Source organism: Macaca nemestrina, chromosome 4 (assembly GCF_043159975.1).
Source record: "Macaca nemestrina isolate mMacNem1 chromosome 4, mMacNem.hap1, whole genome shotgun sequence".
NCBI lineage: Eukaryota > Metazoa > Chordata > Mammalia > Primates > Cercopithecidae > Macaca > Macaca nemestrina.
In genome coordinates, this window is record NC_092128.1 from 10,162,184 (window position 1) to 10,178,327 (window position 16,144).

The 16,144-nt window shown below is 46.1% G+C and overlaps 2 protein-coding genes across 20 annotated transcripts in view; one reads left to right on the forward strand and one right to left on the reverse strand.

Moving 5' to 3' along the window:
- LOC105474849 (enhancer of zeste 2 polycomb repressive complex 2 subunit) overlaps nt 1–2,746 on the forward strand; it is a 79,504-nt gene extending 76,758 nt beyond the window's left edge. For all 14 annotated transcript variants that reach the window (XM_071094296.1, XM_071094300.1, XM_071094302.1 and 11 more), the window contains 3 exons: nt 679–759; nt 914–998; nt 2,423–2,746. In XM_071094296.1, coding sequence (XP_070950397.1) covers nt 679–759; nt 914–998; nt 2,423–2,483 — 227 coding nt within the window. In that variant the 3' untranslated portion in view covers nt 2,484–2,746. The remainder of the gene's footprint in view (nt 1–678; nt 760–913; nt 999–2,422) is intronic.
- Nucleotides 2,747–9,702: 6,956 nt separating this feature from the next.
- The window catches only part of LOC105474844 (cullin 1), a 104,980-nt gene continuing 98,538 nt past the window's right edge, over nt 9,703–16,144 (reverse strand). For all 6 annotated transcript variants that reach the window (XM_011729649.3, XM_011729651.2, XM_011729650.3 and 3 more), the window contains exons 18-22: nt 12,917–12,964; nt 12,755–12,837; nt 12,097–12,202; nt 11,398–11,511; nt 9,703–10,308 (exon numbers count right to left, since the gene is read on the reverse strand). In XM_011729649.3, the coding sequence (XP_011727951.1) occupies nt 10,228–10,308; nt 11,398–11,511; nt 12,097–12,202; nt 12,755–12,837; nt 12,917–12,964 (432 nt within the window). In that variant the 3' untranslated portion in view covers nt 9,703–10,227. The remainder of the gene's footprint in view (nt 10,309–11,397; nt 11,512–12,096; nt 12,203–12,754; nt 12,838–12,916; nt 12,965–16,144) is intronic.

A 16,144-nucleotide genomic window follows, 5' to 3' on the forward strand; every position in this document is an offset into this window, starting at 1 on the left:
GCCATCTGTGAGTGGCGCTGTACCAGTGTCTGGCTGTGACGGGGATGTTGTGCTCTTGCTGCCTCACCTCTTGTGTTCAGGCAGCTCAGCACACCTCCTCCAGTCGGTGCCTCGGAGCTGGGAAGGAGGGGAGGAGCCAGACTCCCCTGGATATTCTCAAAGGACTGGGAGGAAAGGCAGTTGCTTTCATAGCTGATGTTCTGGGGTAGAATGTAAGTCTGTAGGGATATTTCTGGTGGGATTGTTCTGGTGGGAGGTTGGCTTAACATGTAAGATATTCAGAGAAACTCTTAGTTGGAACAAGTAGAATAGATTTTTTCTAGGAATGCTTTATAGACATTATAAAAAAAACTAATGTTAAATGAATTGATGTTCAGAAGAATTTTGTCAGATTCTTTTTAATTTTTTTTTTATTTTGCTTAGTAATGTATGTTTATAGTTGATAATTAATAGCTTTTGTGTCAGATAACCATCTTGAATTATAGGTGATTAATTTTAACCTGGAACAATAGTGTGTTCTTCCAAATGTCATTTCTTACTGAATGAAGTTGCTTGAATGATTTATTTGCTTTTGCAGGCAAACCCTGAAGAACTATAACCGGTTGCATTTACAGAATCATAATAACTTGATTTACTTATAACTGAAATTATTCACTGGGCTTATTTTCTTCTTTTTAGATTTTGTGGTGGATGCAACCCGCAAGGGTAACAAAATTCGTTTTGCAAATCATTCGGTAAATCCAAACTGCTATGCAAAAGGTAGGTATCTTTGACGTCAGAATTGGAACTCCCTTTTTAATCCTGTGATGATGGACTTGAATACTTCTGGGATAGTTGTTTGTTATATGAACAAGTCAGTTAACCTCCCGTGGCCTGTCTTCATGCTCACTGACACCAGTGTGTCTCTTTCCAGTTATGATGGTTAACGGCGATCACAGGATAGGTATTTTTGCCAAGAGAGCCATCCAGACTGGTGAAGAGCTGTTTTTTGATTACAGGTTGGTAAAGTACATTTCTAACATGATCTCTAAGGGCTTTTTCTACTGGATTGTGAACGCTGGGCGAAGGATTTTTTTAGTTCTTTGCTAGATGTGCTGAGGGGTGGGGGTGAGTTGTTTTGACGGGTCACTTTGCCTTGAGCATTAGTGGGGAATTAGGTTATACTTTCCTGTTATGTATTCACGATCCATTTATTTATTATACAAGTCATGCTTATTTTAAAAATAGAATCAAATCCATGCAGAAAGCCCCGTTTCTCACCCTGCTGTTGACAGCTGGGTGAGTCCTAGACCTTCTCATATCATGCCGCATGCTGCATGCTTGCTTGTGGAGCGTTTTTCCAGATAAGTGTGATCACACTGTCCTATAGATTTTTCTGCAACATGGTTTTACTTGACAATATACTATGTATATCTTTACTGATTAGATCTACTTAATTTATTGTTTGCTATAATACTTATTACACGTATCATTACCATTTTAAAAGGTGCTGTTGGCAAATCACTGTCTGGTCACCCTGTGGGGATGCCTGGGACATGTGGGCCACCGATGGTATCTGTGTGGTTAGGCATTAGGCTGCCAGTTGACACAGTCAAGCTCTGTGGGATACATTTAAGTCATCCATTGAATACAGATTTAGGTGCAGTCAGATGACTGTCTAGTTAATGAACTCCTGTGGTCCCATGTACATCCCATCCAGAAGCTGTCTTTGAGTACTGAGTTCTTGAATATTCAGACTGGCCTTTAATGGCTGTTGCATAGCCGAGAGCTCTCAGTGAGGCAGACAGGGTCTGAGTGAAAGGCCTACTTTACTGAGGGCCGCTGCCTTCATTCCAGGCCGGCTCTGAATGAAGAGTGTGGGGTGGAGCTGGGGTTGGAGGCAAAGCCATCCAGTTTCCTTGGGAGGGCCTGGTGGCCCCACCCACTATTTCTGGGTGTCCACTGTACTCCAGTTCTTTCTTCACCTGGGGGAACAACTGGTGGGCTGCTCTTTGGCCCTCTTTGCCATGGTCATCGTTTTTTTTCCAGACCATGGTTTTATTTTGCCTTTCCACCGTCGGGCCTAAACATCATGATGTGGACCAGCCTTCCTGGGGCCACTTGCTTCAGAGGCATAGGGGAGGCTGGGCAAGCTCTGGAAATGCTTGTAGACAGGTTTGTTCAGTTCAGAACTTGGCAGCGTCTCACTTAGATGGCCAGCAACGCAGACCTACGCATTGCCTTCTACGAGTGTGCCCTTATGCAGGCAGCTGTATAATTGGATGGTTTTTTGTTTTTTTTTTTTTTGTTTGTTTTTTTTGTTTGTTTTAAGACATTTTAATGCACCCACTGTCTTCAGCAGGCTTTGTTGTGTTAAGTAAGTCTCAGCACATGTTGGATGGGTGGTCATCCAGCGGACTTCTGCTTCTTCCTGTTGTTTCAGATACAGCCAGGCTGATGCCCTGAAGTATGTCGGCATCGAAAGAGAAATGGAAATCCCTTGACATCTGCTACCTCCTCCCCCTCCTCTCTGAAACAGCTGCCTTAGCTTCAGGAACCTCGAGTACTGTGGGCAATTTAGAAAAAGAAAATGCAGTTTGAAATTCTGAATTTGCAAAGTACTGTAAGAATAATTTATAGTAATGAGTTTAAAAATCAACTTTTTATTGCCTTCTCACCAGCTGCAAAGTGTTTTGTACCAGTGAATTTTTGCAATAATGCAGTATGGTACATTTTTCAACTTTGAATAAAGAATACTTGAACTTGTCCTTGTTGAGTCATCTCTCATAACATGTCAATAACTGCTTTTAGTACTGCCCAACAAAAAACTTTTAAATTTACCTCCTTGAGTTTTTTAGTTGTCTTTGTATGAATCTTGATTTTAACTAATACTGCCTGGTAATATGTGGAAGACATTCATATATGAAGAACTGCTGTGCATCCTGAGGGCTGACCCAGTGAAGGGCTTGATTTTATAGACAAGACCAGGGTGGGTGGGTGCGTTCCAGTCAGCTGTGCAAACTGGAGAAAGTGATTTCACCTCCAAGTCTGTTCCCCATATATAAACTGACAGAGTAGACTTAGGGTATTTTTAAGAACTCACCTAGTTCTAAATGCCGTTAGTCTAGATAGAGTTCTTTAGAAATACAATATAAGTTGGGATTCCTTACCTACCTACTGACAGGTATAACCAAACTAGTTTTATATCTTCTCAAAGAAGAGGTAAAAATCACAAACTCTAAGTGTCAAGGAAACAACATGTGCCTTGCATGCCTTACCATGTGGTCGGTCTCAGAATTTGGGGGAATTTCTCTGCACCCTCCCCCGGTACATTCACCAGCAGCATCATGGGAACCCTCACAACCGCTGCAAACCAGACCACACTCAGTTACTTGGCAGTTGCCTTTTCTACAGTTAGATTTTATTTACAATGTGATAGTATTAATGTGAAACCTAATTAAATCGACTCATCTTGCTTTCCGGTTCCACAACATTTGCGAGATCAGGTCTCCATCACATCAGTGCACAGGCGCAGCAACTTGAGTCCTAAAGTTAATTTGCCACTTGATTTGGGATTGAGGAGACCCTCCCTCAGCCTCGTCCCATGGTTTCTTAATGACAGTGCTGATCTATTTTATGTCTACATAACTATCTCCACTCTCACCCAGAAAATGGTCCCATCCACTTAAGAGCTTGTTGCCCTCGATGCCCTCATGTTCCACTCTTGGCACTCAGCAGGACCCTGAGGCAGTTACTTCATTATTTGGGTTAGGTCATTCTCTAGATGGCTCAATGGCCTTGCTTAGGCACAGGCGAAATGGAGCCCATCTGCTCATCATTGCATGTAGGCCTGTTCATGAGACCCCAAAGATTACTTGGGCCCAAAAGTACCTGTTGACATGGCTCATTCCAGCCACAGCCCTCAACCCGTCCTCAGAGGAACAGCTGGGAAATGGATCCTTGAGGCCTCCAGTGAGCACAATGTACCAGAGCCCCAAAGGCATAGGAAAGACAAAGGGGCATGATGGAAAGCAGTAGTTTTTGAGCCCTGTCTGATGTATTCTCAATGCACAGCAAGCTTTTTGTACCATGATTTGAAATGTGCTTCTGTAAATGCCTCTTCAGTGACTTCCATGAACACAGATTTCTGAACAGAAATGCTTGACATAATAACCCATTTGATATAACCTATCAAGCTTGTCTGGCCTGTGGACGGCCGGTTGCATACAGCCCAACACAAATTCGTAAACTGTCTTAAAACATTGAGGTTTTTTGTGAATTTTTTTTTTTTTTTTTTTTAAAGACGGTATTTTGCTCTGTTACTACTCAGCCTGGAGTACAGTGGTGCAGTCTTGGCTCACTGCAACCCCTGCCTCCCAGGTTCAAGCGATTCTCCTGCCTCAGCCTCCTGAATACCTGGGATTATAGGCACAGGCCACCCCACCCGTTTAATTTTTGTGTTTTTAGTAGAGGTGGGGTTTCGCCATGTTGGCCAGGCTGGTCTTGAACTCCCCCTAGTGATCCACCCACCTCGGCCTCCCAAAGTGCTGGGATTACAGGTGTGAGCTGCTCCGCCCAGCATGGCTTTTTTTTTTTTAAAGCTCATCAGCTACTTAATACAAGGCTTGACATATACAATAGGCAGCACCTCACCCACAGACTAACTTCTGTTGGTTAGAAGCACCCAGAAGCTGTGCCAGGTTTTCATTAATGTCTGGTTCATCCCATCTCCAGTCTTCACTGTCTCCATGCCGCGTCCTCACTTCCGCTTCTGCCCAAGGTGTTCAACTCTACCAAAGTCAAATCAAATGTAAACCCACACATTTAAGCTTGTAGATAGCTCATCAAGACTGGATCCAAGTGTAAACATTTTGAAAACCATATTCTGTTAAATAATTCTTAATGGAACTAGTTGAAATAATTGCCTATCTGCTCAGTCCCTTGATATAAACAATTCCAGTGAGGGCTACACAAGGATACCTGGTATTAGAAGTGGTCCACACTCACCTGTTACGGCAAGGGCGTTGTTGGGGCTGGGCCCTGGACAGGGTCATGAACTGGACAGATGAGCGATGAGGGTATAAAAAATGAACCTGGGCAGCCAAGTGACTGATTCCTACAACAAGAAGTTGTCTTCATTAGAAGGGGGATTCAATTCACATAGCTGAAGGCCAGCAAGCATGTTTTCCAGCTGGGCTGGTAATTCTAAATTTCAAAGGAAAATTAGGTACCAATATTCATCAAGGAGCAGCATCTTAAAATGCTGTCAGTAAAGATACGTTACATTACAGCACCTGTTGGTCCTATAATCACTGTTTCTTACCCACTAGCTGGGGCCAATCTTCAGATTCCCGAGTTGGGGCGTGCCTGGCCAGCAGTCTGAGTCTATACGCCATGCTTAACAGAGCCCAACCAGGAGACTTACCCTTCCAGGCAGGCGCTGAGATCAAGGTCCTCTCTGGTTCCCTCAGGCCGCCGCAGTACATACTTAGCCTGTGCATCTGGTCTTAGTACACAGCCTAGCTCTGATTAAACCACAACGAATGTTTCTACAACCCAGGGGGTAAAATATTGATCTTATAAAATGAGTTAAAGTTGTCAGTAGATTAAACCTTTGTTGCTGTGATATTGTTTCCAACCTCTTTGGCCATGATTCCAAGATAATCAGCCTTGGTCTCAGTGGGTAACAACCACGCTCTGTAGACCCCCACTAGGATTTGGCAGCAAATAACAGCCCCAGGTTTTTGGTGTTCTAGAGAGAGGCTCCCCTATACTTCAAAAAAGGGTAAAAGTAAGAGTGACAATGTGAGCACTCTGGGGCTAGATTAGTTCAGTGATACTGCGCTTGGTGGTTCTTTGTAAACCATTTTTCTTTTTTTGAGACGGAGTCTTGCTCTGTCGCACAAGCTGGAGTGCAGTGGCACGATCTCAGCTCACTGCAACCTCTGCCTCTGAGGTTCAAGCGATCCCCCTGCCTCAGCCTCCCAAGTGGCTGGGACTACAGGCGTGCGCTACCACAACTGGCTAATTTTTGTATTTGTAGTAGAGACGGGGTTTCACCACGTTGGCCAGGCTGGTCTCGAACTCCTGACCTCAAGTGATCCACCTGCCCGGCCTCCCAAAGTGTTGGGATTACAGGCGTGAGCCAATGTGCTTGGCCACAATTTTCACAATTACAGCTAGTAACAAAAAGCCAATTGTGCACACGCAAGTATTTTGTCTGAGAAGAGGGCTTGAGAACTGGGAGGAATGTGACCTTCCTCCTGGGCTCTAACCATGCTGCCCACATGTAGGGACTGAACACCAGGGGGTTCCAGAAGCCTGGGACTCTGCCTCTAAGCGACTTCTTAAGTTGTCCTGAAAAAGGAATTCCTCAGAGAATGTCTCCCTTTCCATGTCTTATCAAGAGAAAAGGAGTCAACCTACACATAAGGGACATTTGGACCTAAACACAGGTCTTGAATTGCCTTTTCTTTCACACCAGTCAACACGGTACACTTAGCCAGTGGAAGGGGAGCAGGTAAAGGCCGGGAATCTGAAGGTGTGGGGTGAACTCCCGACTCGCCCATCTCTCAGCTCACCTTCACTTACCGTGACCAAGGTACTTACCCAAGTGCCTGCTTGATCCCGGAGGGACTGAAGAGACCAGCAAACTCATGACAATATTTCCTATCATTCACAGGACTGAAATGCACAAGCTCTTGAGGCAGGTCTGTGGTGTCCTTTGCAGCATGCTTTTCTCACAGGCATAACAATGGACTGGTTTGAGGAAAAGCAAGAGGTGCTTCACTCCCAGTGCGGCGCGACCGGGGCGTTTCCGGGCTGTCCCGTGGAGGGAGGGGTGGAGTTCGGAACACCAGCTGCTTCCTGCCTGGCTTCTATACTGAGACTCTTCACTAGATTGTTTGAAAAAGGGGATATGCTAAAAAAAAAAAAAAAAAAAAAAAGATCTCCGCTGTACTAGCTGCGCGCAGCGCGCGGGGCCTCAGCCTTCCGAGTTTACTTCTGGAGCTGGCAGGGCCAGGCCCTCCACTTTGCTCCCCGCCATCACCCAGTGAGGTCTGAAGGCTGATCCTCCACACAAGCCGTCCTGGAGCGCAAGGATTCCTTCCCAGCTTAGGCGATCGGAGACCCTGGGGGATCCCTCCTGTACATTGAAGTCCCGTGGTTCCTGCTCCCCTTTCTTCCCGACCTGAGTGGTCTGAACACACAGGTTCCTGGTGTTTCTCCGGTACCAGTGTTACTATGGGTATCCGCCGCTGACCTACCTGGAGTACCCCATCCTCATCGCACAAGATGTCATCCTCCTGCTGTGTATCTTTCATTTTAACGGGAACGTGAAGCAGGCCACTCCTTACATCGCTGTATTGGTGTCTTCTTGGTTCGTCCTCGCCCTGCAGAAGTGGATCATAGACCTGGCCATGAGTCTCAACCTGTTGCCCAAGCTAGAGTGCAGTGGTGTGATCTCGGCTCACTGCAACCTCTGCCTTCTGGGTTCAAATGATTCTTGTGCCTGAGCCTCCTGAGTGTTTTGTTTCAATTTAATTTAACGTAACTTAATTTAGGAGAGCTAAGTAATTAAACATGAGGCCAAAGTAAAAAAAAAAAAAAAAAAAAAAAAAAAGTGTGGAAACCATTAAATGCTCAGTTGATTACCATTTTACTTTTTAACCTGTGTGAATTTTTGTGACAGAGTTGCTTTGTTTTCCAGGCTGGAGTGCAGTGGTCTTGGCTCTCTGTAGCCTCAGCCTCCTGTGCTCAAGCGATCCTCCTGCCTCAGCCTTGTGAGTGGTTAGGACCACATATGTGCGCCACCAAGCCTGGCTAATTTTTGTAGAGATGGAGGCTCCCTATGTTGCACAGGGCTGAGCTCTCTCCAAGTGCTGGGCTTACAGCCGTGAGCTATCTTGTGCCTGGCCCTCCGTAATACATATATATTGTTTTGAGACAGAGTCTTGCCCTGCCGCCCAGGCTGGAGTGCAGTGGCGCGATCTCAGCTCACTGCAACCTCCGCCTCCCACGTTCAAGTGATTCTCCTGCCTCAGCCTCCCGAGTAGCTGGGATTACAGGCACCTGCCACCACGCCCGGTTAATTTTTTGTATTTTTAGTTGAGACAGGATTTCACCATGTTGGCAAGGCTGGTCCTGAACTCCTGACATTGTGATCCACCCACCTCAGCCTCCCAAATTGCTGGGATTACAGGCATAAGCCACCGTGCCCAGCCCCTATGTAACTTTTTTAACTAACCCGTCAAGTGTCTGACTGTCCTAAGAAACCTGAGGAACTTGTACTTATTTTGTTAGCTATGTCTTCCCTCCACCTGGCTAACTTGCACTTGGGCACAGGTATGGTATACTAAGGATGTTCGAGATTTATCACTTACAAAACCTGTGAGGAACCTGAAGCTTCCATGAGGAAAACAAAGTTACTGGGAGCAAAGCAGCATCCCCGACCCTGGCTGGGAAGTGACTGACCCGGCAAATGAGACAGAAGGAACAAGCTACACTGAGGCGCAGGCAGGTGACATGTAGGGTTCCTGAAGGGACTGCTCCCAGGATGTGGTTACATCCGTGCCGGGAGGAGGGGTGGGGTGTGCATCCCCACGGCCCAGGACCTCCTCTCCTGGGGACACACTGGGGCAAACATTCCATTCTCAGGGAGAAGTAACTCCTTTTTCTTTGAGACAGAGTTTCGCTCTCGTTGCCCGGGCTGGAGCGCAGTGGCACGATCCTAGCTCACCACCACCTCCGCCTCCTGGGTTCACACCATTCTCCTGCCTCAGCCTCCTGAGTAGCTGGGATTACAGGCGCCCACCACCATGCCCGGCTAATTTTTGTATTTTTAGTAGAGAGGGGGTTTCTCCATGTTGGTCAGGCTGGTCTCGAACTCCCGACCTCAGGTGATCTGCCTGCCTCGGCCTCCCAAAGTGGAATAACAGCAAAGAACACGGTCCAATTTGCCAGCATGTGCCTGAAAAGCAAGAGAACCTTGGCTCCCTGACGTCGTGCTGGCACAAGGGTGAGTCCAGGGAGCTTCACCAGTCAAAGCCAATGTTTTCATCTGTCAGCTACTCATAGCCACCTGCTGCAACCGGAACAGAAGCGTGGCCGAGCGGGCTCTGCCGTGTCCCGAGCCCACGACCGGAACAGAAGCGTGGCCGAGCGGGCTCTGCCGTGTCCCGAGCCCACGACCGGAACAGAAGCGTGGCCGAGCGGGCTCTGCCGTGTCCCAAGCCCACGACCGGAACAGAAGCGTGGCCGAGCGGGCTCTGCCGTGTCCCGAGCCCACGACTGGAACAGAAGCGTGGCCGAGCGGGCTCTGCTGTGTCCCGTGCCTGTGCTCTCCACGCAGGAGAGGCTGGTGGCGACCGGGGATCCTGGAGCCCGCCACTCACCTTCAGTCCTACCTCCTCTACTCACTAGAGGCATCTTCCCTCATCTGGCCTCAGTTTCCCCACCTGCAAAAAGGAGGATACTGTTTCACACATAGGCTGTCAGGGTAACTCATTTAGTCCTTACAAGTGTCAAAGAGAACCAATGTGTGGTCAGCGACTCTCACTGAATCCAGTGACACAGTGCATTCAAGTCACCACAGAAGTCACAAAAATAAGCAAGATTTTTTTTAAAGGATTACCCCGGGGCTTAAAATTTTAAGATCTTAAAAAATTTTCAATCCAAAGAATACAGCCCTTTTAAACTACAGGAAGACACTAGGAATATAAATTTGCACAATCATTATATCTTTTATTTACATATAGAAATTAGTAAAACTTAAAACAAAACCAAATGCGACTTGTACAGAAATCCTTTAATTTTCTTTATTTTCACACATTAAAAAATGAAACACACTATACAAATGGTTTTCATAGCAGATTACATGTGGGTCCATTCACACTTGCTCTCAAAGTGCTGCCAACGTGACAAGTGCTGCCAAGGCGACAGCTGCGAATCGGGGAGCCCATGTATTGACGTAGATGCGGTAGCATGCAGCCCTCGGCATGGAGGGTCAGTCCCCGCTGTTCTTAAATTAGGGTAAATGGCGTTGGTGTCCGTATTTACAGACTTGAAATGTATCAATCCTGAGCAGTTCCGATGTAAATCCGAGACCAGCTGATGGGAGTCTTGGTCTCCGTTTTAAAAAGGGAGGTCCAATGGCGGCAGGCTGGCTGCTATGAACTTGAGTTGTTTTCATTCTTTCCAACGTGAACTATTTGCCGCGGGTCACACAGTCAGACCCTTCCAGAAGGGTTAAGCCAAGTAACTGTAGGTGTCCTTTTCACCATCAACTCGCTCCAAATACTCTTTCTCAATTAGAATGTCAATGCATTTCTGGGTGTTATTTTTAAAAAGGAAGAGGTAGTGAAAGAGAAGAAAAACACAAATTAGCATCAGAACAGAGAGAGGTTGCCCCCACCACAGATCTCCCCATGTGGAGCTCAGTGGGGAGCAGTGCCCCCCGCCCCAGATCTCTTAGCATAGTTTCACTTCCTGGGCAGCTAAGCCGTTGCGCATGGAGTTCCTTTAATTTCCATTTCCTTGACACTTGCTGAGGGGGACTCCAAGTCCCTCCTGCACCCGCCCTAGGAACTGGAGCCGGGTGCTCTGCGAGCCCCATGGGCCAGTCTCTTTCTACCACCAAAGTCTGCTTGCCTCTGAGGCAGGACTCAGTCTCACAAGAAGAGGCCATGAACAGGCAACAGGGGACCGTGGAGAACCCCCTGAACAGCCATGAACGAACTGGCACCTGTGCCAAATGTAACCCAGGAGGGACACTGGGCCTCCTGCCTGTTGAGGGAGTCACCTGGCTCCCCACTGGCTGTGCCTTACCCAAGTGGTTTCGGAAAAGGAAAGTCCTGCTTCCCAATCAGAAATAAGCAAAATGTCAACAGTAGGCTACATGAAGGAAGGTGTGTTCCCATAACAAAACACCCACAAGAGTCACAAAAACGATCCAGTGCTTCTCGATACCGCAACGCAATGAATCTCCCAAAGATACTGCTGAGAAAATTCTTACCAGGCACGGGAGCATGTGCTCTAGAATCTGTCTATGTATCACGCATAAGCAGGCAAAACTGCTTTATGGTGTCAGAAGACATGACAGTGATTTTCTATGGCACCACAGGTATTAGCTGGGATGGGTGGGCTTCCGGGATGCTGGTCATGTTTTAATTCTTACCTGGGTGCCGGTTACACAGTGTATCGACTGTGAAAGTCATCAAGCTGCCACTTCATCATCTGTGCACTTCTTTGTGCGTGTGTTTCAATAGCGTTACACTGAAGCTTTCTTTGATAGAAATCTACTACATACAAAGAAGCCAGCTCCCTTCTTCTTCATGCTACAGCAATCCATCCACTTTTTGCTACATCTTTTATCTTCTAAATTAAGGAAGGAATGTGACTGCTATGTAAGTCCTGTACCTTGATCACAGGGACCCGAGGTTTGAACCTGGAGGACAGCTGAGTGAGGACCTCGCCAAGTAACTGCTGGTGTTTCAGAACCTTCCTCATCTTCATGATTCTCACGATGGCCGCCTATGCAACCAGATAAGGAAAAAGAGGTGCATTTAGAGCTGTTAACAACTTAGTCTTGACAGTTAAGGGCAAGCCGCACAGAGGCTGCCAATGCTACGCACAGGATCACCATTTCCTAACGGGCAACAAGCGTCCTGCCGGTGAGACGGGAGAGGCAACCAATTCTACTCGCCTATGTTTCAACTCTAACGTGGCAAACATTACGTTTTGGTCTTTTGAGCAATGTGACCTCAATAATTTAACTCAACCATAAAGCATTAAAAAAAGGAGACAAAATTAAGTCAAGGCCTCGGAAGCTGCCCATCCTCCCCGCTGAAGCACTCTCCTTCCCCTCGTTTCAGCTGGGCCTGCCACAATGTCTGCTTTCCAACATGGAGAGCAAGAGGACTGCCCTGTTTTGCCTGGTGACATAAAGGACTAATTCAGATAACAAGGCCCTGGCTCTCGGCCTTGCCACCTTCTGCCATCACAGAGCCATTCATCTGGCAATCACTCCTGAGTCAGCCCCGCTCCCCCACGGCCCGTCCTTGCGAGCCATCCCTGCGTGAGGGACCGCACACCCGGCACAGGCATACAGGAAGTCACCTGAATCAGTAGTTTGCGGTCTTCCTCGATATTTTTGTGTGTGGTTTCTTGTTCCTGCTTCTGTTCGGTTTTCATTGGCACATTGATGTTAACCCTTAATTTCTTACTATCAAGAAAATGGAGGAAACCGATCACTATCATGTTAAAGGTAGGCAATGAAGGCTGCTTTCTATTTGTCAACCTTTAAGCAGTGCCCCTGCTTCCCCAGACAGAGGGGAGCGCTGATTTCTGTGGGCTCTATGTGAAAACGCCTGTACCCAGCACTGGGCAGAGTCCGATCACAGCATAGTTTCCTACTTGGCCATTAACAGGGACATCCACATTACAGAAAATCCAGGTCCTTAATCTGCTCTCCCAAATTTTGTCAAGTGAAATAAAATCAAGCCACTTGGACATAAAGGTCCAAACTTTCCTGATGAGCCATTTAAGGAGACTTACGTGCCAAATAAATAAACAAAAAACCCAGCAGCTCAGAGTTGGAGAAACATCAGGCCTGCTGAATGGAATCGAAGGCCTACCTCACACTCCCAGCCTAGTGCCTGTCGCTTCATACTGAGTCCCCGTCTCCCTCGGTTCACAACAATACTGAGATCTGTGCTAGGGCTCCCGGGGGACACGTCTATGGTCTAGGGCCATCTATTTATTAGATTTTTCTTACTTTTTATAACCAAGATATAATTTTATTAAGGTATCTGGCTTTAATTCCACTTCATCAACATTTGCATTTTCATCTTCCAAGACCTGTAAGAAAAAAAGTGTTACTATATAATCTCAGGAAAAGGCTTGCTTCTAGCATAAGATAGAAAGTGCACAAACCTACCAGTAACTTTGACTTTAATAAAATCTGTAGGACTTGCGCCAAAATGTCCTGCAATTAAAGAGAAAAAGAGGAAGTTAAAGGGACAATGCATTTTTCTTTGCAATAACCACCACAGGCAACCTCATGGTCCATTTTCCATTAAAAAAAAAAAAAAATCACCCAAAAAGAAGAATATGCTGGAAGGAAAAAAAAGTCGGTACTTCTTAGATGTTCGCTAAATTTACTGCTTCCTTCCACCCTGACTCCTAGAAGTGAAATCAACCCCTTTCTGGCCTTGACCACCCAATAATAAAAATGAACAATTCTGTTATACTTAAATCAGGTTGAGTAACCCTTATCTGAAATGCCTGGGACTAGAAATATTTGGATTTCGGGATACTGTACTGGATTTACAGATTCAGCAGCCCTGATTGGAAAATCCAAAATTTGAACTGCACCATGAGCATTTTTTTTTTTTTTTTTTTTTTGGAGCATCATGTTGGTGCTCAAAAACGTTCGGATTCTGGAGCATTCTGGAATCTGGATTTTTGGATTAGGGATGTTGAACTTGTATTGGAAGCCACGCACAGTGAAATCTTGAGGAACCTCTTCACTTCTTAAGCGCCTGACAGCTCATCTTGGACACCGATCATCACAAAAGAAATATTAAAGAGCTGCCCAGCAGGACTGAAAATAATGTCCTGCTCATGAGAACGAAGGCGCTCAGCGGCAGGTGACCTCGTCAACTTGGCTTTGATGCACTCAAGCACCGTGTGTGGCCTCTCATCTGTGAACGCTGGGTGTGGTAAACGCTTCCCAGCCCTCCTTCAGCCTCACAGCTTTATGATCCTATGAAATCCAAGGGGACCAGCCTGAGGGCACTCACACAGTCACATGGACTCTTACAACCCATGGAGAGTGGAGTCCTGGCATCATAATGGGTACCCATTCTGGTCTGAGGGTACGTGGTTAAAGCTGTCAAAGTGGGAGGCCTCTCTCTAGTCTAGTAGCTGAGCCAGAGCTGCACAGCAGCCATTCCAATACTGCCAGCTGCATCTAGAGTAGGGTGCGGGGGTGCCCACCTCCTGAGCCAGGTCTGATTGGACAACGTCTACTGTAGGCAGAAAGGAGAGAGCAGCTGCAGCCTCCTGAAGGAGTTCTAACACTGAGAACCAGTCTGGAGAGTGGCCGAGAACCCTGATCAGAAGAAGCCAAGCGAAGACAGGACAGTCACCCCTGTCAGCCTTGTCCTCAGGGCCCGTCTGCGACTGGACAGTCACCCCCGTCAGCCCTGTCCTCAGGGCCCGTCTGCACAGCCCTCCCCATAGTCTAGGGGGCAACCCAGCCTCCAACCTACAAAGGCACAAACTCATTTTGTTATGAGAATTTGAAGATATATTTGGGAGTAATTTGAAGAATGACTACAAAATAGTCATTCAAAATGACTTTCCTAACTCAGTCCATAAGGCCAGTATTAGCCAGACACTAAAACCAAACGAACATCTTGAGAAAACAATAGAGCAATGTCCCTTATGAATATAAATGCAAAACTCGAGAAAACACCGGCAAGCTAAAGCCAACAACATAGAAACGCGATGAGACACCATGACCAAGTGGGATTCACCCCGAAAACACCAGGGTAGTTCAACATCCGCACAATACACCATATTAACAGACAAAAAAAGCACAGTTACTTCGACAGAGTAGAAAAGGCAGTTTGACAAACTACAACACTCTTTCATGATACAAAATTCAATAAGCTAAGAATAAAAGGGAACCTCTTTATTCTGATAACGGACATCTAGTAAAAACTCACAGCTAACATCGTCACTGGTTAGCATCGCAGTTAAACAGTAAAAGACTGGAAGCTTTCCCAGTAAGGGCAGCAACAAGACAAGGATGCTTGTTCTTACCACATCCATTCAACAGTGTACCACAAATTCCAGCCAGAAGAATCAGGCAAAAAAAAAGACAAACAAGAAATAAAAGGCAGCCAAATAGGAAAAGGAAGAAGCAAAACTGTCTGTATTTATAGATAATATGGCTGTATATCAAAAAACGCTAAAGAATCCCCCCAAAAACTATTTGAGCTAATAAATTAGAGCCAATAAACCTTTAGCAATGTTATAGAATCAAAATATAATGAGTTGTATTTCTATACATTTGCAGTGAGCAATCAGAAAGTGAAACAGGCTGACATGGTAGCTCATGCCTGTGTAATCCCAGCACTTTGGAAGGCCAAGGTGAAAACGTCACTTGAGTCCAGGAGTTCAAGACCAATCTGGGCAACACAGTGAAACACCATCTCTACAAAAAATACAAAAATCAGCTGGGCATAGTGCCAGCTACTCCGGCGGCTGAGGAGAGAGGATCATTTGATACTGCAGTGAGCTGTGACTGCACTATTACACTCCATCCTGAGCAAGAGTGAGACCTGGTTTCAAAAAAAACCAGAAAAAAGTGAAATTAAGAAAACAATTCCACCAGGCGCGAAAGCTCACGCCTGTAGTCCCAGCACTTTGGGAGACCGAGGCAGGCAGATCACCTGAGGTCAGGAGTTCGAGACCAGCCTGGCCAACATAGTGAAACCCTGTCTCTACTAAAAACACAAAAGATTAGCCAGGCATGGTGGCTTGTGCCTGTAATCCCAGCTACTTGGGAGGCTGAGGTGGGAGAATTGTTGGAACCCGGGAGGCGGAGGTTGCAGTGAGCCAAGATTGCACCACTGCACTCCAGCCTGGGAGACAGAGCAAGACTCTGTCTCAATTAAAAAACTAAAAACCAATTCCATTTACATTAGCATCAAAAATAATAAACTAGGAATAAATTGACAGTAATACAAGATGCATACACTGAAAACCATGAGACAAAGTTGAAAGAAAAGACAACCTAAATAGATGAAAAGACATCCAATGTTCATGGAATGGGAGACTTAAAATACTGTTGAGATAGCAACACTCCCCAAAGCAATCTATAGATTCAGTGCAATCCTTATCAAAATCTCAACTGCACTTTTTGCAGAAATGGACAAGCTGATCTGGAAATTCATAAGGTAACATAAGGGACTCACAATAGCCAATATAATCTTGGGGTGAAAAAACAGTTAGGGGTCTCCATTTCAAGATTTACTGCAAAACAATAGTAATCCAGACAGCGTGATACTGACATAGTATAGATATACAGATCACTGGAAAAGAATTGAGAATCCAGAAATAAACCCATGTATACCTATGGCCAAATGACTTTTGA